The sequence below is a fragment of the Podarcis erhardii genome (genome assembly GCF_964252035.2).
Source record: "Podarcis erhardii genome assembly, chromosome: 16".
NCBI classification, from domain to species: domain Eukaryota; kingdom Metazoa; phylum Chordata; class Lepidosauria; order Squamata; family Lacertidae; genus Podarcis; species Podarcis erhardii.
Genome location: NC_138514.1, coordinates 31,560,578 through 31,583,026, shown reverse-complemented (window position 1 = coordinate 31,583,026; position 22,449 = coordinate 31,560,578). Strand labels below are relative to the sequence as shown.

At 46.1% G+C, this 22,449-nt stretch overlaps 2 protein-coding genes across 8 annotated transcripts in view; both read right to left on the bottom strand.

Annotated features, from left to right (window-relative positions):
- Window positions 1-6,286, bottom strand: part of AKAP1 (A-kinase anchoring protein 1) — a 43,890-nt gene extending 37,604 nt beyond the window's left edge. Inside the window, exons 1-2 of one of the 3 annotated variants that reach the window (XM_081843502.1) lie at window positions 5,284-6,286; window positions 3,562-3,689 (exon numbers count right to left, since the gene is read on the bottom strand). The gene's annotated coding sequence lies outside the window, so the exon portion shown is untranslated. Of the gene's footprint in view, window positions 1-810; window positions 913-1,871; window positions 2,036-3,561; window positions 3,690-5,283 lie in introns of those variants that run through there. The other 2 variants (XM_081843501.1, XM_081843500.1) reach the window with 2 other exon arrangements.
- A 10,034-nt stretch (window positions 6,287-16,320) lies between these two features.
- Window positions 16,321-22,449, bottom strand: part of NF1 (neurofibromin 1) — a gene marked incomplete at its 3' end in the record, with an annotated part of 165,357 nt that continues 159,228 nt past the window's right edge. For all 5 annotated transcript variants that reach the window (XM_081843430.1, XM_081843432.1, XM_081843431.1 and 2 more), the window contains one exon: window positions 16,321-17,316. In XM_081843430.1, the coding sequence (XP_081699556.1) occupies window positions 17,174-17,316 (143 nt within the window). The remainder of the gene's footprint in view (window positions 17,317-22,449) is intronic.

Below are 22,449 nucleotides of genomic sequence, written 5' to 3'. Positions count from 1 at the left end.
CTAGAGGAATCATCACAGTCCACGTAGCCGAAACAAATGTCAAACACTCACAGAACACACCCAAGCCAGCTCTGTGTCTTGTATTTGGGATGGAGGGGTAAAGGTCAGAGAGGACCTCACTATTTCAGTAAGACACTCATATTACTCCTTGCAGCATAAGAGGGTTTGGTTGTTTTTTGGCAGGGGAGTGCTAATGAGTTTCACACCTGAACAAGTATCTTAACCTAACTCAACAGCCATCCAAACTCTCACTCATTGTGTGAAAGACCTACAATGCAAACCTCTTGTTAACAGCCAACAGCAGCCTCTTGCTTCACCAAACACCACCTGCCACTCAATAACGCTAGGTTTAACACAACATTTCCCTTATAAGCACAGAGCAACTCAACAACCCTGTGAGGTAGGCCTCGGCTGCAGATACAGTGGAGAAAAAGGCAACTTGACCAAAGCTACCCAGAAAAGTAGATTTTGCTCAGTATGCTGTTGTACCAGAACTTAACACAAGGGAATCATCTACACTGTATATTTAAACCACACGGATTTACCCAAACAATCCTAGGAACTGCAGTTTGTTAAGAGTACTAGGAACTGTGAGGGGTGAAACTACAGTTCCCAGGATTCTTTGCAGGAAGCTGTATGCTTTAAATGTATGGTGTGAACGTTATCTACATGTGCATTGTGTGTGTGTGCGCACAAGAGTCTACACCTAATGTTTTCCCAGCATATGAGTTTAAAAGCAGCAACCAGAGCAAATCACACAGGCTCAATCCAGTGGCATCTTCACGGGATGAGAAGAGAGGTGACACAGACCTGTGAGTCTTCATGGGCAGACTCCAGGCAGGCCTAGCACCTGTTCCTCCAAGCCATGAACACTTTCCACAAGCCAAGGGCTCAGAGAAGCCACAACACCACCTGCAACAACGAGGGAGAATCTTACCAGAGGTCCCAGGTTTCCTACTTAAGGTGACATAGTTCCATAGTGCTTAGCTGTTCAAAGTTCATAAGGGGGAATGGAGGACCCAGAGAACAGAGGAGAGGGAAGAATTAAGGAACAGTTTGTCTCCTTATTCCCCCCCCCCCCAAAGTGGGGCAGAAATGCTAGTACAGAGACATGAAAAGGAAGATACACATTTCAGTGCCACACAGCAAAGAGGAGCTCCCAAGGGCAGGCTAATGACAGTGCACTGGGGCCAAGGAGGAGTGGCTCCACGTTCAACAAAATCACGGGTGCAAAACTTTTCGGAATTTTCGAAGGACACTATAAAGCGCTTTCTTTTTGTTTAATGCACAAGACAAAGTCGGCGAGAGCACCGCGGAAGAGCCGCGCTTTAACAAGGGTTAATCTCCAGCCTTGGCTCGAGCGAAGGGATCCCCTAAGAAGCCGCCGCTTTACGAATCTAGAGTGGGGGGGAGAGTGCGTGTGGGGTGGAGAGCGGCCCATAACGAGGAAGGGCCGAACCACGTGCCACGGGCTGGGTGGGCGAAACGCCAACGCGGAGCAAGGCGAAGGAGGAGAGGTTACCGAGGCCTGCTCCTGGTGCTTCTCGGTGCAAAATGCCGCCCGCCGGCGGAGCTGAGCGCTCTCTCACCTGCTAACTGCCGCAGACCAGAAGACCCTTAAAGGGGCACCGCTGCAGGGGCGAGTCGGGAAGTTGTTGCGGGAGGGAGGGGAGAGAAAACGGCAAAAAACACCCAACATATGCAATTTTAAAAATCGCTACTGGGGAAGGAGCAACCGTACGTGTAATCCAGCGGAGGCCCCGAACTGCCGCTCTGTCCTCCCACAAAAAGCAAAGCGCGTGTTTGATCATAAAGCAGCCCTCCCCCATGAGGACTGGCGCCTTAACCCTCCAGTTAAAGCCGCTACTCACGATCCGCCCGGTGATGCTCGCCCTCCTCCGTCTCCTCCTAGCCGTCCCACCCCCGGTGCCGGTGCCAAGCCCCCGTGCGCTGCCGCCGCGCCCGGCCCCTCCACCCGCCGCGGGCTCCTCGGTCGTCCCCCCACGTGCTGCCCGACCGGGCCTTTCGGAACGCTGAGACATTCGACCGATATACACAACGTTCCGCTCGCCCCGCCCACCGCTCGCTCAACGTCCCCTCGCCCCGCCCCTCCCGCTTACCCCCTTCTCGGCCGCAGCTCGCGCGAGACGGCGAGGGGGAAGCCACGCCCCCTCCTTCCCCAGACTGGGCTCGTGAGTCAGAGGGCAAGAGAGAACGAGAACAGGGAGCGTGGGGAAGGGGCAAAGTGTGCGCATGCGCACACCAGCATACTCTCTCTCTCCATGCAAGGAAATAAGAGGCGGGGTTAGTTCTGACAGGGTGTGTTTGACCCTCGTTGAGGCTGTCAGTCGCTTAAAGAGAACTTGCAGAGTAAGGCTCTGTGCGCATTTACTCTGAAACAAGTCCCACTTTCCCTAAAAGGCCTACCGCCTAAGTAAACGTGCATAGATCGCACCATCAGGCACTCTTGCTTGGGATCAAGCCCCGAAAACGGGCTTGCTTCTAAGTAACGATGCATGGGAATTTTGATGGAGTGATCCATTAAACATGCAAACATTTGCATCAGTAGAATATAAAAGCTCAGAGTAGCCGTCCTTTCTGTGTTATGAGAGGATGCAAGAGGCATTGTGACGGACATGGTGCCTACCCCCACATTTATATTAATTATCGTTTTAAAATCAATCTGCCCAGTTAATTGGGCAGACATTTTTAAGGTTGTCAACTTATTAATATTATTGATTGAGGAATGTTCCAGCACTGATAGAGATTGAAAATATATTTTTGTCAGTCTTGTAGTTAATTATAATTACTGTATTCAGGGTTCTCTTAAAAGTATCCGTTGTCAGCTATGAAGTCACAGCTGGCCTTCCTTTCAGGGCTGTTGGAGGTTTTTGGGCAAAACACTGCCAGTCTATCCTATTTTACAGAGCTTTTGTGAGAGCTAATACTGCAATCTCCGGCATACTCAGCTTGCAAATAACTCCCTTGAAATCTTGGGTTCATGCCCCAGTAAATGTGCTTGGGATCAGGCTGCAAAAATGCTAAATCAAGGCTTTAGGTGGGATGCAAATAAATAAGCTTCTTCCACAGGGTGTCTGTCCCTCTGGTTTCCAAATTCCCCCTGCCCCGAACCCTTTCCGCCTGGTTCGCCAAAGAATGCCCATACACTCCAAAGGATTCTTAAGAATATTAGTGGGATCACGATCATGCCCAGTCCCAGTCCCCAACCCCTATTCTTTGTACAGTGGTACCTTGGGTTACATACGCTTCAGGTTACACACTCCGCTAACCCAGAAATAGTGCTTCAGGTTAAGAACTTTGCTTCAGGATAAGAACAGAAATCGGGCTCCGGCGGCACACTGGCAGCAGGAGGCCCCATTAGCTAAAGTGGTGCTTCAGGTTAAGAACAGACCTCTGGAACAAATTAAGTACTTAACCCGAGGTACCACTGTATATTGTATTGTTGTTTTATTGCTATGGCCGATGGCTGACGTAAATAAAGATTCATTCATTCATTCATTCATTCTTGTGGATTGCCCATTGCTGGGAAAGAGTGCTCACCTGGCACTACCAATCTTCAAAAGCCCAGGGTGCATGGCTGCTGATTTCATCATTTAAATGCTTTGAAGGGATGCACCAGGTTACCCCAAACCCACTGCTATAGCAGAATTGAAGCCAGAGTGTGGTTTCTAAGAGTGAGAACAGAGAGCAAAAAGCAGGTCAGATGGATTATTTGTCTGAGAATGAAACTCCTGCTGTGCCCAGCTGTTGCCCTTTGTGCCAGGGAAATTTGCACACAAATTCAAGTTCCACCAACCCCACTCTTTTTATGAGGTGGGTTTGTTCAGCAGAAGCCACTAGCATCTGGGTTAAGGTAGGTTTCCTTTCAGCGCTTGAGCAGGTCTTGTCAACTTATTTCCCAATGAAATATATTTGCCCTTGATTTGGGGGTGAGGGGTGTGGTAGTTGATGCTCCAACCACTATAGCAGAGGAGCTGATTCCAGCTGTGTGTAAGTGGGAGAGGACGGGAGAAGAGTCAGCTGCAGGGACTCAGTGGGAGAAATGCACTCTGCACGTTCCCAGGGATACTCTTTTTATAGTGTGTGAGAGAGGAATAAGAACACAGGAAGCACTGCCTATCATCCACCTAGTTCAGTATTGTCTACTCTGACTGGCAGCGGCTCTCCAGGGTTGCAGACAGGGATTATTCATCTGCTTCCTGGTTTTCTTAAACTAGAGACGCTAGGCATTGGATCTGGAACTTTCTGCATGCAAACTCTGTGCTTTTTCACTGGGGTTGTATCCTTCCCCATTGTCCTTTGTCAGGGACCAGCTCCCATTCACAGGGCCCATGGAGCAGCAATGGAGAATCTGTGGTCCTCCAGACATTGTTGGACTGCATCAGTCCCAGCCAGCATCATCAATCAGCAATATTTCAGCAACCTATGGAGGGCCACTGCTCTGCTCTGGAGAGTGGGTGCATAATCCCTAGGGTCAATGAATGTGCATGAAGATTAAGGCACCATAGAGCCTGCCAATGTGCACACTGCCGCTTCTGGGGCAAGCTTTCAACTACTGACATGGCTGGGCAATTATGTTCCTCCCTTAGTTTATCTTTAACCAAAAGAACACACACTTTCTTTGCATTTAAATCCTCAGAAGATAGGCAATCATAGAGTGAATGAATTAGGCATACAAACTGGTCCCTCTATGGTCTCAAGAAGAAATGAGGCTTTCTCCAATATGTACTATCTGATTCTTTTAACTGGAGATACTAGGGAATGAATGTGGGATCTTCTGCCTGCAAGGCATGCACCCCACCTCTGAGATATAGTCTCTCCTTATTTTAACCCTGTTGATTTTCCTTTGGTCTTAAATCAGGGATGAGGGATGTTGCAGGACTATAACTCCCCACATCCCTGAGTCCACGTTGGCGTCCAACAGCCTCTGGAGGGGTGCAAATGTTCCCAACTAATCCTCTGCTTTTTTTACCCATATGTATGACTAAGGCTTTCCAATAGGCATTGGCTCTTCTCAATGAGCAGGCAGGATGGGCAACAGAATATAACAAAGAAGAATTCTAAGAAGTATCAGGGAGACATGTGGGTGGGCCAACAGAGGGTGGAGATTTGGGTATGGTTGTTTTTCAGAGACACCAAAAGCTCTGCATTGTGTAGTGGCACTATGGAGATTACATGCAACCTGTCATGGTCTTTGGACAGAACAATCAAGTGGTTGGTTGGTTGACTAAATGTAGCTACCAAATTATGGCTCTATCTTACCTTGATCATCTAATACTGGTCATCTCTAGGCAATCTACAATATAATAATAAAGGCATATAAAAATTCAACCATATGCAACACAATAAAGCATTCCATTCTAATGCCCACATCAGTAAAATACAAAATTATGAATAAAAACCACTCTCTTGACATGATCACCACACAATGCATACAAGTTGATCGCACCCTACGAAGCAGTAGTCAGTCAACTGGAATACAGGTGGAACCTCCCTTGGTAGAGCATGCTGAAGTAACTGGACATGAGAAAGGGTTAATTTCCTTCATGAGCATAAATCATCCCATGAATGAGCTAATCACAGGTGCAAGGTCATCCAAGACGGTTGCTATGGTAACAGCCCAGTACCCCAACTGTATCTGTGATTAATGCACGTCAGCAAAATAGTCTGTTAGTCTGCAGTCTGTCTGTTGGTCCAATGTTGTGTCTTGAATTGCTGAATTTATTTAGAGCAGCAGAGATACTTTGTACTTGTGTGTATCTGTTTATATCTGGGTTTGCAAAAGCCTACAAGCTGTACATATCTACATCCAGAATTGTTTTGCTGAGCCTTATCTTCTACAACAGTAAACTATCTTAACATTTGTCTACTACATGGCAGCTGATACTGGGAGCAAATTCTACTGCGTGGGTATCTCACTTATGATTCCCACCAGAACATTCAATAGGAGGTTCCCTATAGGATTGTACCCAAAGCAACACAGGGCTTGATCTCCCATTTTGCATAATTGGTGATTTTGTGACTCTGACATCAGAAGAAAGCCTACTGTAAATTAATTTCTTTTGGGTGGAGGAACTCTGATCTCTCTTAATAAGTCCACAAATTTGGAATTGACTCAACCTGTCTCAGATCACTAAAAATGTGACCTAAACCATGGGTAGGCAAACTAAGGCCTGGGGGCTAGATCCAGCCCAATTGCCTTCTAAATCCGGCCTGCAAACAGTCTGGGAATCAGCGTGTTTTTACATGAGTAGAATGTGTGCTTTTATTTAAAATGCATCTCTGGGTTATTTGTGGGGCATAGGAATTAGTTCACTCCCCCCCCAAAAAAATTATAGTCTGGCCCCCCACAAGGTCTGAGGGACAGTGGACCGGCCCCCTGCTGAAAAAGTTTGCTGACCCCTGGCCTAAACCATCACAGCCAATGCTCCTGTCTGTGCCACAAACTGTACTTAATATTTCAAAATGAGTGTTCTTATATCATGTGCTCTCCTGCCTTCTTTCCATAACACTGGCACACACCCTTGATTTATTTTTTATTTTTTTTAAGTCAGCAACCTTCCATCTCAGGCCTTTTTGGAAGACAAAACCAGCAGTCTTGCCTGCTGAAACAGGCCACAGCAAAAAAGGCAGGAGGTCAATCTCTTGCACAGCCAGAGAAGCTTATCCCGCAGGGCATGGGATTCACTGCCTGACAAACCAGCTGAACCTACCTACACCCGCTCAACATCTATAAAGTGTGGCCCTGTTTTGAATAAGAATGCTCCCTGGTAGGGCTGGGAAATCTGTGGCCCTTTGAGCATTGTTGGGTAGGAATTCCCAGCATCCCTGACCACTGGCCATGCTGGGTGGGGTTAATGAGAGACCTATTAATTTTTATTATTATTTAAATTTGTATACCGCCCTATACTTGTAGCTCTCAGGGTGAAAGGGTGTAGCTCTCAGGATGAAAATCACAATATAAAAAACACAAAATACATAATAAAAATGAAAATGAAAACAAAGACAACCCAAAAATCCACCTTCCACAACACACTTTAAAAGGCCCTTCGATGTCAATCAGCCAAAGGCTTAGTTAAAGAAGAACGTTTTCGCCTGGTGCCTAAAGATGTATAATGAAGACTCCAGCCAAACTCCTGAGGGAGAGCATTCCACAGCGAGTCACCACTGAAAATGCCAATTATTGTGTTGCCAGCCTCCAAATCTATCGTGGAGGGAGCACACTAAGATGGGTCTCAGAAGATGATCCCAGGGTCTGGATAGGTTCATATGGAGAGAGGTGGTCCTTGAGGTATTGCAAAAGTTGACTCATTCTATTGGTCCATCTAGTTCAGCATTGTCTGCACAGACTGGGATCAATGGCTCTCCAGGATTCCAGGTAGTGCTCCCCCCCCCCGGGGTACTCGAGTACGCAGTACAGACACCTTTTCCCCCCAATAAGAAAAGCACTGGTAGAAGGTATGGCACTTACCGAAACAACTTCATGGTGAGCACAGGCACCTTTTTTCTAGAATAAAAGCATTGCCCAACCCTACTTGGGACTGCCAGGGATGGAACCCGGGACCTTCTGCATGCAAAGTAGATGTTCTAACCACTGAGCAAGATATTTGGCACCAGATTGGCTGCAGGAGTTGCAGGAAGGAGGTTTATAAGGTGCCATCCAACCGTCTTAGGGACTCTGCTCCAGATTCGTGTAGGGTTTACTTCTGCAAGTATATGATTTGTTCAAATAAATAAATAAATAAATGTAGAAGGCTTGCTCTCAGGTCTTGCTTGCAGACTTCCCACCGGGGCATCTGGTTGGTAAGGATAAGATAGATTTCTTATATTGCATTCTATCGTCTCACAGTTTGAATTATATGGAATTCAGATTGTAATATAATAAAATTAAAGGAAGGAATTGCAATACAGCATATTACAATTGCTACAGCAGGCAGAAAAATCACTAAGTGGTCCAACATGGCCATCAGCAATTTTCAGGTGGTCCATGGAGGGTAGGGTGGGGGGAAGGTTTGCAACCATTGTTCAGGACTGCAATTTTTATGGGGATACAAATCCTGATTTATCTCTCAGATGCTTTCTTTACACTTGGGGAACTTAGATTAATTTCATGTTTAAATCTTAATTTAAGACTGCAACCTTAAGACTACAGAAAAAAATAGGTCATCCCTGAGGGCATCAAAATTTGTTAAAGGAGTGATGAGTCAAAGTTGTCTGCATTTTAAGGCTGTTTTTGACTGTGGGTTTTGTTATTCTCCTAGTTAAAAAGACAAAATCTGTATGCATGTATATTGTGTCTCTCCCTGCCCCCAGCCTTGGGGTTGTTATTATTTTGCTAACCCTGCACTGTATGTGATATGTATCGATGTTGAACCATTGAACTCAACATTTAAGCTGCAAAACCTATGGACACTTTCCTGTCCATTGATCCTTGCCCATCCTGGCTTATAAAATCTAGGGAAGCTTTTAATGTTTGATGTATTACAGTATTTTAATATTTTTTTGGAAGCAGCCCAGAGAGGCTGGGGAAGCCCAGCCAGATGGGCAGGGTATAAATAAATTATTATTATTATTATTATTATTATTGCCGGAAAGGGCTGGGCGATGGGCTTTGTGGGGTGGTGAATGCTTCTCTCTGTGAGGGAATGGCACCTGTTGGGTGAGGTGGAAATGATATCTGGTAGTCAGCAGAGGGAGCTCCAGGACTGCTTGTGTTTAACTTGCACAGTCCGGATCCCAAATTTCTACCTCGCTCAGAATTAGAGCTGCGCCAAACTCTGTCCAGCAGGTTCTCAAACACTTTCTCCCACAAAAGGCATTTTCCATTTTCCTCCTTCATCCTCAGGGCACTTCAGAATTGGTAGGGCAGGGCATGGCGTTCTGAACTTTATTGCAAGGTGGGTGAGGGACGTGTGTTGCTTTCTCCCTCAGTAAACTTTCCTGAGCTCTGCAGCACCTTTGATTTGAAAAAGCTTCTATAACAGATCCCACCGCTTATATACCAATTGCAGCAGATCCAAACTGCACACACACTCTAGAATAACCACCACAGGTTATCTTTTTGGATTTTGTGTGAGGGAAAACTTTGGTACTTGGGAGACTAATGCAGAAGTTGGAACAAGTAAGAAAGATTTGTTTAACAGAACGACATGGATAAAAAAAGGATATAATGTTACGTATTTCAGGAAACCGTTCACCTAATAGTATTTCTGCTGAATCTAACGGATGTTATGGGCTTCTAATCAAGCGCAGCTTCTTTTAAACTTCAGTTGCTTATGTTCAGTTACTTCACTTCAGGTAGATACTATAGGTTTCTAGACTAGATGGTAAATGCTCAGCTTATTTCCAGTTATTTCACTTCAGTTCCTTAACTCAGTTGTTGCACAGGTGTTGCAGCTTAATACTTTGGTTCTTAAACAAGGTGGTACTTTCTGTCAGTGACCCAGCCCTTTGATAATCCTACTCCTGATGTACTCCAAGTAACAGACCCAGGAGATCACCACACCCCTCTTAACAGATTTGGGAGTCTTCTCTTTCTAGAAGAATCTCTCCCCTCCTGACTGGAACGAGACTTAAGTAGACTGTATCCTTTTAGCTTCTACTTCTTCTGGCTCAGCCTCAGCCTCCCAGTTAACTCCTGGCCTAATACCACACACCGTCCTTCACACTAAGCTCAGAGACTCCTTTCTCTAGCTTTGGATATGTTTCTCAGAGTGGCTGTTTCAACCCAGAACCAACTCTCTCTCCTCCCAAACGAAAGCCTATCTGAACATTCTCTCAGAAACGGCTCCTTTTATATTCCCTCCGAAAGTGCTGGCTCCACCCCCTTCTGGTTAGCTGTCTTGGTAGTTAATCAGAGAGGTTCCAGCCCTCTGGTGGAATTCTGAGGCACTGCATCCCCAAACTGTGCTCTGGCTCTGCTGTCCGTCAGTTTCACATGCGTTGTCTTGGGACGTCTTTCCCTGGACTTTAACTGAAGCCTGAGCACCCAAGAAGGCTGCAGCATTACCTCAGGTTAAGAACTTAATTCATTCTGGAGGTCTGTTCTTAACCTGAAACTGTTCTTAACCTGAAGCACCACTTTAGCTAATAGGGCCATGTTCTGTGCCATGTAAGCAAAAGCACATGAAGTCTCCAACCAGAGTACTGTACATAATTTACTCTGAAACATTCACTGCTTTGAATGATTCATTTTGGTTTTGCTAATCCAAAGGGGAGGGGAAGAAGCCCTTAACCTTTGACATTTTATTCCCGCCTACTTCCTCTGGCTTCTGAGATTATCCCATACACTGATCCATCCACCTTTCAAAACTGTCTTTGCCGCTCATAAGGGTTAGAAACTTTGAAGAGCATAAAGAAAAACTCAGAATCATTGAAACCTGGACTGTGCATCCTGTCAGTTTGCATTTCTTAGTACAGAAAGTATTGATCTGATGTGTAGAGATTTTTCCTATTCTACTTAATTCAGGAGGGTTCTGGAAGCTTATCTGTGTGAGAAACAAGCAGAAGGTTCATGATTGTTTGGGTTATACTTTCAGAGAAGCTAAGTACAGCTGGTTTGAACTGGTTCTCTTATCTCTTTCAATCAAGGTCATACTGACTATAAAAGTAGGGCCAGAATGAGCCTGAATTTCACTTTCTCTCTTTTTTTAACTCTTTCCCCTCTATGTGGTTTTCTGTACAAAGTAAGCATAGTGCTAAGGTTTTAGATTTATTATAAGTTATTGTAAGTGTAAGGTTAAGTCTGCTGCAACTGGATTATTTATGGACAGTGCCAATTCTGAATGTATTGGATTTGTGACCATTATGCTCATTTGCCTTCAGTAGCAGTAAAGTTCTGCTGGATAAAATATTGCCTCGGGTCTATTTTTGGGAATCTTACAACATGTTTAAAGTTTTTACTCTGCTAACTATACATTGGAATCTACTCTGGATCATATTGAGTAGATTTTCAACGACACACCCAACCCATATTCTGTACTTTTTCTACAGCTTTGTGGCATCCTGGTATACAGATAGCCTCTTATTCTGAGATGTGATCAATGGCTTTTGGGAAATGGCTGCTCTGCCATTAGTATTTCACACACCCCAGATGAAGCCTTTACAGATTAGATTCAGGACTGAGCCACGACCCAAATCAAGTGATGAAAATGGGTTTAGAACCATTAAAGACGCACGAGCAAATAATTACTCCAACAAGTCAAAAGCAGGTTGAATTTACATTTTTTACTTCAAAAAAAGGGAAGTACATACATGAGGGAAAGTGGGGGGTAAACAACAATTGCTTGAAACCATGATCTCTACAGGTTTATTTTAATTTTAATATATATTTATATATTTATATATATACCTCCAATTACCCACCCATAAGTGTGCAAGTCTGCGGAGCTCACGCCCAACGCCTTGCACAAGCACTTACAAATATTAACAGGATCGTAGACAGAGGAGGAGAGGGAACCAGTCTTCAAGGTTGAGGCCCCAATGGGAAGTAGCAAGTTCTATAATACATGGCGTTAGGTTTATAGTACACAGCATCACTTCCTTTCAATGACAGAACGCAACAGCAGGGGGGAAAGAAGCACGTTAACAGTTACTAAACACTAAAAGATATTCAAATATCATTATGTTATACATGTACAGCAACTAACTGCTTTACAAAAAAGCAAAATAATACAATATATTGTCACATGTATTTACAGTGTAGTAAATATACTTTTTTCTGTCAAATTTTACACAAAACTATTTACAGGGTGAATATACTGCATTAAAAAAAAGTGTGTGGCCAATGCAAAAAAAGTGACTTCTGTGGATAAGAGTCTCTTGCATAACATTAAGACGTGCTTTAATACATCGTGGGGGAAATTAAAACTAGAAACAAAGCAGGAGGAAGGGGGAGAAGAAGCCCTAAAACCCCACAAACCCATCAGGAAAAGAGCACCAGCCACAATCTTCAGCGCTCAGTCCCGTAAAACGTTGACTTTGAAATGTTTCTTGGTTATCGAAAGCAAGTGCATGCGAATGGAAGCGTAACAGACTGGCGGATTTAACAGGGATTCTTCTTTACGCGCAAGGAAAATGCATCAGGCTTAAACTTCAATATCGGGGGAAAGATTTTAAAAAAATACAAAAAGAGAACAACGCAAAACAACTTTACAGTACTTAATAGTGCACATGGAGCCCGTGCTTGAAAACGAGGAGTGTCAAACTGGTTTCCTTTTATTTAGTGTGAGAGTGGGGAAAGGTTGACCCTGCAGACGCCACCGTACTCCTTCAGCCCCAGCCAGCACGGCCAATGGTCAGGAACAGTAGGAGCGCTAAGCCCAGCGACATCTGCGGGGCCACAGGTGAATAGCCCCTGCTGCACAGCCTGCAGCAACCTTACGCTGCAGGTCGAAGTTACTTAGTTTTCGACATGATCTATTGAAATCCTCTAGGAGAAGGTTCAAATTTAAACACAACAATCAAATTGCTAGCCCTCTGCCAAAGCCTGATAGGACACCTCTGGTTGAGAACCACTTTCCTGTGTTTCATAAAAAAAAAAAGCAAAGGAAAACACTCCCAGAGGTCCCTCTCTTGTCTAAACATGCTAACGCAAGAATTTATTCATGGATCTACTTTGTTTTAAAGGCACATGGATGCCACCAACCCACAAGCAGCTCAGCAAGATGTGCAGGCTCCTTCAGAGCAGGGAAGTGCATTCTGCTGCTTTCAGATACACAGACGCCTTGGGCTGGAGAACATGAGATGGCCCCCAATGGCCCAGGACCTAAGCATGAGAAGGTGTCCTTTTAAAGCAACAGCACGGAATTGTTCGCTGGGTTGTGTAGCCGATATCTGAGAAATAAAGAGTGTAGACAGCAACAGTTGGTGGAAGGGCAAATCAGCTGCAGTGGCTAAGGAGAGGACATTTTTCACCAAGTAGATGAGAGAAACACTTAAGGCACTGAGCAAATCAGCCACTAAATGGGTTTTGTTCGGGGACAAAGCCATCCATGCCACCCTCTGCGCCCACCTTCCCTGCATTGGAAAGAAGCATCTCTGAATTGCTGCTCCCTTATCCCGTTAAGACACCTCAGTTCAGAAATCAGCTCTACTAAAGCACATCTTGTAAAGTAAGCTTTTCTAACTTTTTGATTCTAGGAAGTCTGCCCAGATGAGTTTCTGCTGCCCTGTAGTGGTTTCTCTCAAGGGTGCAGAGTCTGATTTCTTTCGAAATATGCATAGTTTGGATGGCCGAAGAACGCAACAGATTCACTTACTATCACTGTGTACAGCACTAGGTCCCCGTGGTCTTTGGCCAACTGACCCATGCTGATTACTACATCCAAATAACATCGAATTGTGCATGTAGCTTCTTACAGGCTTTTAACATACAATGTGGCATCAGCTTTCATGGACTAAAGCTGACTCCACTGGATGCATCAACTTGCACATATAATGTAAATATATGTGCTGTGAAGAAGACACTTTATGCACCTGACAATGTGGGCTCTAGTTCAATTCCTTGAGTGCATAATTCACCAGTTTCTCTAGAATCTGAACAATCCCCACCCCCCTTTTTAAAGGCTAACTTTGCAAAGAACACGAGAAGGGTGCTGAACACCCATCTGGAAATATCCCATTAGCCTCTCCTTCCAGGGAAGATGCATGCTGGCAGCAAGAAAAAGCAGTGTCAAAACTGAGACTAAAAATGGTGGGGTGCAGGGCTAGAGTGACCTCACTCCAACTCTCTTGATTTGTATCTCTGGAAAGTTATATAGCTGAAGGAAGTTCTAAAACTGAGTGCTTACATAATACAGCCTAATTTTAGAAACCAGGAAAGTCAGATTGTCTGGAGATCCTGATGTTTGGCAGGCTGGTGGGAGAAGAGAGAGAGAGAGAGAAGGAAATTACTTCCCTTGCCAACCCCACTTTGGGTTCGCTGGCCTGTTTTGCCAAACCCATGATTTGATGATGCAGCCTAGAGGCTACATCAAGACCTACTGAACTGCTGTTAATGCTTCTCCTCCCCCCCTCCTGTATCCCCCTGCCCTCAAGAGTTCTCTTGGCTGTTCACAGTGACTGCCTGTGCAAACCCCAGCTGCCACACACCTAAAACATGGACGTTATCATAAGGAAACCTGGTGGGTGTGCTTGGAATTCTGACCATTGCTGTGAATGGGCTGGCGGGCTATGATCCTCTGGGCAGAGGATTAGCTGTGCCTATTCAGAGCTTACACTCCGCCACTCCCTGTTTCTGTCACATCTGCCATGAGAGGTCCTACTGGCTCAAGCTTTGGGTGAGCCCTCAAGGTATGCGATGGAGACAAAGGAATACATCAGAGGGGGGAAAGGATTAAAGGGGCTTCTGCGCAGGGCTCCCTTTGGGAAGCCAAAGGGTTCACCCACCTTGTCCAGTCCTCTGGCACCACAAGCTGCACATCTCCTGACCTTGGCTTGGGGGGGGCAATATCTACACATGGCCCAGTGAGAGATGTTAGCACAGCACAGGACTCTTGAGGACTACGTCGTGCTATTTTTCTCTCAGACTTATGATTTGACACTCCAGCACACTGCAATGAGAACAGGAAAGCTCCCAATGCAGATGTGACCTGGTGCAATAGGCAGTCTTTCCTCTGATCACATAATGGGAAGAAACCTTAAGGATTCTAACCTGCGACAGTTTCATTGATCCTACTTTAACCCTTCCCACTTGATTCAAATATATTTCAGCTGAAATTCCAACATGATCAAGAGCGTTTCCTTTCTCTACCTCGAAAAATAAAAATAAAAAAACCTTTCTTGATTTGGCAGACTGTTGTTGGCACCTTAAGACTGTGTTCCAGGAGTGGAACAAAATAAAATAGTTCCTCTCTGAATCAATACACCAAAAGCAGTTGTTTTATACACATAAAACCCATGACATTTTAAATGAATGTTAATAGCTTGCTAATGGACCATTCATTTGCACCCTCTGTCTAATGCTGTGGAATTTGATTTACCCAAAGTCAGCATTAAAATTTCACTGTACAGTTTCAATTGTATGTATATTATTCCCTTTGAAGCCACTGAATAACCAATTATGTCAGCAATACATACATTTCATTTCATTTCATTTCTGACTGACATGCTTTTTTAGAAGTTGAGAATTTGTGCTTCCAAAATCTAGGCAAGCTGCACACATTTGGACAGCCAGTCAAAGCAGCACGTTCATCATCCATGTTGCTGCTGGGACTTTGGTAATCTCAACACAGAGTCACAGCAGTCTAGTGGCTGAGTGTCAGACAAGAACCAGAGAGACCCAGATTCAAAACCCCAAATCAGCCACAAAGTTCAGTGCCTGACTTTGGCCCATCCATTCTCCAGCCCAATCAGCATACATGTTTTCCCCCTGTTAATATAGCCTCACAATACTGCCTATGAAGTACGGTTAGGCTATGAGAGAGAGAGGGGGGGGGAGAGGGGGTCAAGGGTCACCCAGCGAGTTTCATGGATGAGTGGGGATTTCAATCCCCATCTCTCTGATCCTAGCCCAACAACGTAGCCCTTATTAAACATGGGTTTTTCAGAAGAGATATCTATTGCCGCTATAGCATTTTAACAAGGCCATTCATGGTGGCTGAAAGCTGTTTCAATCTGTGGTTCCTAAAGCTGAAACTCTGGGTTTGAGAGCAGCAGTTGCTCCTTTAAAAGTAAGTAAAACTTTGAGTAGGAGCAATGTGGATATTTTGGAAAAAAGGGGTATGAGCCAAATAAAAGTCTAGGGAGCTTGGGAATTGTTAGTGACACCTTTCCTTAACTGGGAACATCAATGAGTTACGGTATGTCAGTGTGGTGCAAGGAAGGTGGGGGAGAGTTATCACATGAGAAGCAGCCGTAACAATCTTTGTGGGAGCGACAGCCCAAGGTGACACAAGCACAAATGGCTGCAGTCGAGCTTCCATACAGGAGCTGCTGTGGAACGAATTAAGTCCACACAGCCTCAGCTGGGGAGGGCAAATGAGCAGGAAAGGCCCACACAATCACGACATTCACCCTAGCCATGCTGTGGAGTGGGACGGAACATTGAAATAGCTAGGATAGCTCAGTCAGTAGAGTATGAGACTCTTAATCTCAGGGTGGTAGGTTCAAGCCCCACGTAGGACAAAATATTCCTGCATTGCAAGGGGTTGGAATGGATGACGCTTGTGGTCCCTTCCAACTCTACAATAAAGAAGTGCCCCTCCCCACAGATGCATTCATTCTCTCTCTCTCTCTCTCTCTCTCTCTCTCTCTCTCTCTCTCCCCCAAGATGGAAGTGCTGCTGATCTATTTTTAAAATATATATATATATATAAGAAAGCAGTCTAAATTCACCAAAGGAAAACTCGACAAACACAGCCAGCTTCTTCCAGTCTGGTTCATGTGCCCCCAGGAGGCTATTTTCTGGAGTATCAAGAGAGACACCCTGCACTCTGAAATGCCTAGATCATTAAAGATACACCTTGACGGGGCAAAAACTCTCACCCCTTGGTTAAACTCATTGCACTGTACTTGTGCTCAGAGGCAATTTAAGCTCAGGAAAAGGATGTCCACAGCTACAGGGATGTGGGATGGAAACCAGGATACTGACTGCGTCCACTGGCCATCAAAACCTCTAATGTGCAAACAGGATTGAATATTAACACTCTCCCCCCTTTAGATACAAAACAAGCCATAAACAAACAAACAAGCTCCCCCCCAATAAGGTAACAAAAACGTGTCTGAAATGCGAGAGACATGATTTCTGCCTTTCGACACAACCTACGGTCATTTCCCTGCTTTCTTCAGATTCTTAAAAGTGGTTCTGTTCATCACAGTTTGGCTATTACCAGCTTAAAAACAAGAAAAAGAACAGAAGGGTTGTTGTTGCTGTTGCTGTTGCTGTTGCTGTTGCTGTTGCTGTTGCTGTTGCTGTTGCTTCTGTTTTGTTTTTTAAAGGTGGCAAAAAAAAAGAAATGAAAATCCAAAATAAATTCAGACAAAATGTTTCGAGAGTTGATCGTCTGGCACCACGGCTGACGGGGCGAGTGGGCAGGAGGGTCTGAAATTAAGTGCGACACGACCACTTGTGAAGGTGGGGCAGGAAGTACTTACGCCACGTTAGAAAACCAAGGATGGAAGGAAGGGAAAACAAAGGGGAAAGGAGAAGGCTTCAGACAATCTTTTTGATGCTGTGGCGCTTGAAGCTGCCAGTGCTGCGCTGCTTCTGCACCTGGCTGGCGGAGCCGTGGCGCGTCCTCCCACTGCTGGAGTGTGCCGTGGTCGGGGAGAGCTCCACGTTCTCCTTATCGATTCCTAAGGTGGTGGTGGGAGTAAAAGAAAGATAATTAAAAAAGGAAGTGCCATGAGCGGGAAAGGTAAGGTGGAAGCTTCCGCCGGACGACTCCATCTGAAATGGCCAACTCGGGGTCGGAGAGGGTCCGGTCCGTGGCCCTCCAGCAGGACTCCCAATGTGGCCAGTGGTCCGGGCTGATGGGAGCCCAGCAACCTCTGGAGGGCCATACAGGTTCCCCACCCTGTTATTATCATGCAAGGAGGAGCTCCGCCTGCAGTTAAGATCAAAGAAGCATCCAAAATGGGTGGCGGGGGGGGGGGAGAGAGGCAGGAGGCATTCTCTTTTGTGCCAAGGTTATGCCATGGGAGCTGGGAAGGAAGGGGAAAGCTGCTGGTGAAGCGAGAAGCAGAGATAGGGCTTAATGGGATTCCAGGGCAGTTCCAATAGTTTTTTCAATGCACATCCGACCCCCAGCTGGCGACTGCTGGGTCGCTGGGGAACGCATTGCCATTTAGGGAGCAATCAACTTCACTAAAGCAAAAGTGGCACTTTTGCCTCGGTTACAAGATGTTCCTGACTGTTTATTTAGAAAGATCCGAAGTAACCTGCAGGGCCATGGTCTAATAATCACATCTGCAGCTCTTGGCCTTTCTCTTTTTCTCCGGCTGCTCCAGCCTCCTCCCAGCTGCTCAAGCCACTTGGCCTGCTGTGTAACTCTTTCTTGCTCTGGGAGAGCCGCCCCCCAACAGCTCCAGATACTGAGGGCTGGCAACTCCCATCTCTCCCAGCCAGCGGGGCTAAGGGTCGGCAATGCTTAGGGTCTGGTCAGCTCTGCCAGAGAATCTTAGCCTGTCTCCTCTGTGACATCAGTCATCTCTTAGCTAGTCACAGCAAGTTACTTCCCCTCGTAGGGTGTGACTTAGCCCACCCTTTCGTGTCATTTGTATTGTTCTGATAGATTATTCTTTGAAACAGCATCTCTGACAGGCATCCTTGGCAAAGAGCATCACATTCATTCATTCCTTGAGGAACACCACTATCTGCATTTGGAAAATGCAGGGCAAGAGTGCAATTTTAGGGCTCAAAATGAACGACTGGGGAGTCTTTAGGCTCCTGCCTTTAATGTCTATTATTCCCTAAGCTTAGTTCATTTCACAGTTGCCAGGATGCTACCCACCGTTCAGATGGTTCAGCACTTCCAGGGGAAGCAGAGCAATGTATACATTTTTATGCCTTTCCTTGATCTATTATGGAGGCCTCACAAAGAACCCTCCCAGTAACAGATCACACTAAAACAAAGGCAGAATATGGAGGGAGGGAAGACAGGCCATGAAGCTAGACACAAGCAGTCCAAATGACTAGATTTCTTCATTCTTGAAGCCTTGTTGCTAAAAATGTTCCCTAGAGCCTCTGCTCGGCAATATACCTTCAGCCTCATAACACCCCTCCAAGGTAGGCCATTCCCCCCATTGGTACTTGAGAAGGAGTACCACTCTGAATTCCTGGATCTTGGGCACTAGCACTGACCATGCTAGTGCCAAGCTCTACAGCAGCATCTTGTAAGTGTAGAAGGGAATAGAAACACACACACACACACACACACACACACACACACACACAAACAACACACACCTTTTTCTCTTCTGCAAATCCTCCTTCACCGAGTGCATGGATGGGGAGACTGTGTTCCATCAGATGTTGATGGACTTTTGGCTCCCATCACCCCAACCATTTATCATGCAAGTTGAGGCTGAAGAGAGCCCACCCAATGAATTCTGGAGGGTCACAGTTTCCCTGGCACCCATGAGGTTGCTGGATGTGCAACTGCCTGCATTTTCCACTGGCAAATACTGAGGGAGGAGGGCAGGATGTGCCACGGGTGCCTGACATCACCTCAATTCAAACTCACCATGCAGAAAGCACTCCAATTTCTGCCTCGGTAGGTGCTCCCTCATGCACAAACAGAATATTTCTCAGGACAGGAAAACAACAAGACTGGCTTGAGGCAAGGAGGTACGTATAGGTGGGCATATGGTCACTTGCATGAGGTAGAACAGAAAACTGAACAAGGCAGAAACATGGTTGGTCGGTAAAGTAGGGGCACACAGCAGACAGTAACACCTGGGCAGGGATGGGGTTCACACATTTTTATAAGCAGTTACAAAAGTCCTGCAGGGAGCTGAGACGGTCCTGCAATGTTGTAGTCCCCACAGGTAGCAACATCTACGGGTGTACGACCCCCTCGAGTCCAGCAGCAGGCAAGAGTCAGTCAGAGGCTACACCTAAGGATCTGCAGCCTGCTGCTAAAGATGGGGAGACTCCCTCCTGAGCCTAAGATTCTCAGGCAGGATCCCCCGGAAGAAGCTCCCATACCCTGAGGACTGGTACGGCTAGAGTCAGGCCCTTTACTTCTCTTGGGGAACCTAGTGCCTCCCACAGCATCTCACTGGCCAAGTGGCACAAGGAGCACACCAGGTGGGAGGCTGTGGAACAGAGGGGGAGTGTTGGTCTGCAGGCCAGGGGGTTGGCCTTTTAAGAATCTAAAATGATCCACAAGGGGGTGGGGCCTGAGAGAGGTGGGTGGAGCCTGGGAAAGGGGTGGGTGGGTTGCAGAGGCTTAAAAAGGCTCACTCTGCTCCCACCCTTTGTCCATAAAGTTGCTCACTTGGAACTGCATGTGGTCCTGCAACACCTGACCCGCCTTGCCTCCCACCCTGACACCCCCGCTGCAGCTTCAGCACCAGACCAGAAAAACACCACAAACTGGCAGCATGGATTTGTTATTCATAAATTCTGGATGTGCCACTACATGCGGTTGAGACTCAGGTCAAATGAAAAAGGAATGTTTTTGAAGTCACCCTGAGGGAGCCATGGGGTAAAAAGGTCTGTGTGGCTCCCGTGTGCAATGCCTTCCTGAGACTCGTGCCGCCGAGGAGGCTGACAGCAAGCCCTAGCTAAATGTAGGTTAGCCACATTAGGCAAAATGTGAGCGCTTGGCACCCAGCTTTCCCTTGTATCTTCTCCACCTAGGAAAGCTGTGTTTTGTGCTAAAAGAATGATGCACAATGCTGACAACCAGGCAGATATGCTCACGGTGCCAACAAGCTGCTGAGTTTGCATCCTTTATTCCAAACCCATTATTTGAGTGGTTTAAAAAAACCCAAAACGAATGGAATTATGAATGAAGAAGTGGGATGGCAGAAAAAGAGGCACAATTCAAAAGGGCAATAGAAATATCACAGGTAGAGGGGCAGGAGTCCAGGAGGAAGAAGACGAAGAGAAACTGAGAAGATCAAGGGAGTGGATCACCTTCCCTTTAGGGAAAGGCTGGAGCCCCGAGGGATCCTTAATATAGAAGGGGTGGGGGCACACAACTAAAGGGAAGGGGCCTGGCAGCCATGTAGAAAACTTATGCACAGGGTGGGGAAAGTGTAACTGGTGCCTGTTTGCTGCTCCTACTGATCTTCCCAAACCACCCTTTCCCCCTTCTTTCTTGTGTGCTATGTCTCTCAGACTAAGCCTGCAGGCAGGGATTGCCTTGTTTGCTACTAAGCCTGTGCAAGTCACTCTGGCAGGCTTTTTCAGCTGAAGGGTTTGATTTTTTTTTTATAAAAAAAAAGTTTTAAAGAAACAAATGTGAAATTTGATTGGCGGTAGATGTGGGACAGGCAGAAGAATGTGCAACGTCACATGGTGCGTCATTCAAAGATGTGGAGAAAAGCCGCTGGCTTGGATGGCTTTTGAAAGGAGAAGGATTTGGGGGAGATGACCAGACTCGCCAAAGGGTATCATTTACCATTACTACTGGCAACTTCCATGTTCAGAGGCAGTCTGGAATGGGGAGGGGAGAAAGGAAATGTAGGGGAAGGCTGTTACTTCCTGTGCCCCAGTTCTGGGCCTCTCAAGGGTACCTAGCTAGCCAGTGATTTTTTTTAAAAGGGTGATGGACAAGAGGGGACCTTTGGTCCAAACTACTCCCCCACCAGGAACTCTTTTTGCAGATGCAGCCCTCAATGGAATAAATTTCTGTGCAGATGTTTGCCTGCTTACATCCTTTTGTGGCTGCAAAACTTGCATTGGAAGTGTGTGGCCCACACTTTTAAGAAATCCTTGGGGTTGGGGCCTTGTGGATGAGCAGGGGGGCGGAGATTCTGTGCCCTGCACAGCTCCACCTCAGCCCGCCTACGACTAGCAGAAATAGGTATGCTAATATACTTGATTTGCATAAAGAATTCTGGTCAGGTGATTGGAGCAGAAGGTGGGCTTCACTGGTTTGCAAGGTTGGTTCTCGCCATGCTGAGTAAAAGCAACCTTGAGTCAATCAGTGCTGCATCTACAGTTCAGAGAGAGAGGGAGAGGGAGAGAGAGAGAGACAGGTCGCAGCAAGGAGTTGCCGCACAACTAGCCTGAATGAACAGCCCAACCAACAATGTCTCAGCCAGTTACCTGGTACTTTGGCCTCTTTGGTATTCCTGCAGCATCAAAATGAACATGTGCACGCCATATCATTTCTTTCTGCAGCAACTGTGTTATTTAGCCATTGTTCTGCATGCAAATGAAGCCTGCAGAGAGGCAACGAGGAAGACCAAGAGAGAAGGCAAAACTCAAAACTGGACTGCTACATGGAACAGCATAATTCAAGAGGTGCCCGTGTTCCCTTTCCAGTATAGTAAGCCTCTTGAGTGAACTGAGCATGCACCCCAGTGTTGCCTGAACTCTTGCAAAAGAGACTCAGGTGCAATCTTCATTTGCACATGTATGGGAGCTGCTGCTAGGAAAACAAGGCACAAGTCTTCCTCTACCCTGGCAGTAATGCAAGTTTTGCAAGGTGTGACCTGGGGAACACTGAAATGCACAGGGCAGAAGGAGAAGAGAGAGGATCCTGAGAGTGTCATTTCACCAATAAGGCAGCCAGCGATGTACAGTAGTCAGAATGCTAAGCTTAGACTAGGAAGCACTGGGCTTGAATCTGCCCATTTGCCACAAAGCTCATTACGTGATATTGGGCCAGTCTCTCTCTCAATCCAGCCTACCCCACAGGACGGTTGTGAGGATAAAATGGGAGGGACCACCTATGTTCCCCTCAGTCCTATGGAGGGAGAATGCAAGTAAAAATACTAACAGGAATATAAGCACTTTGATTCTCAAGGTAT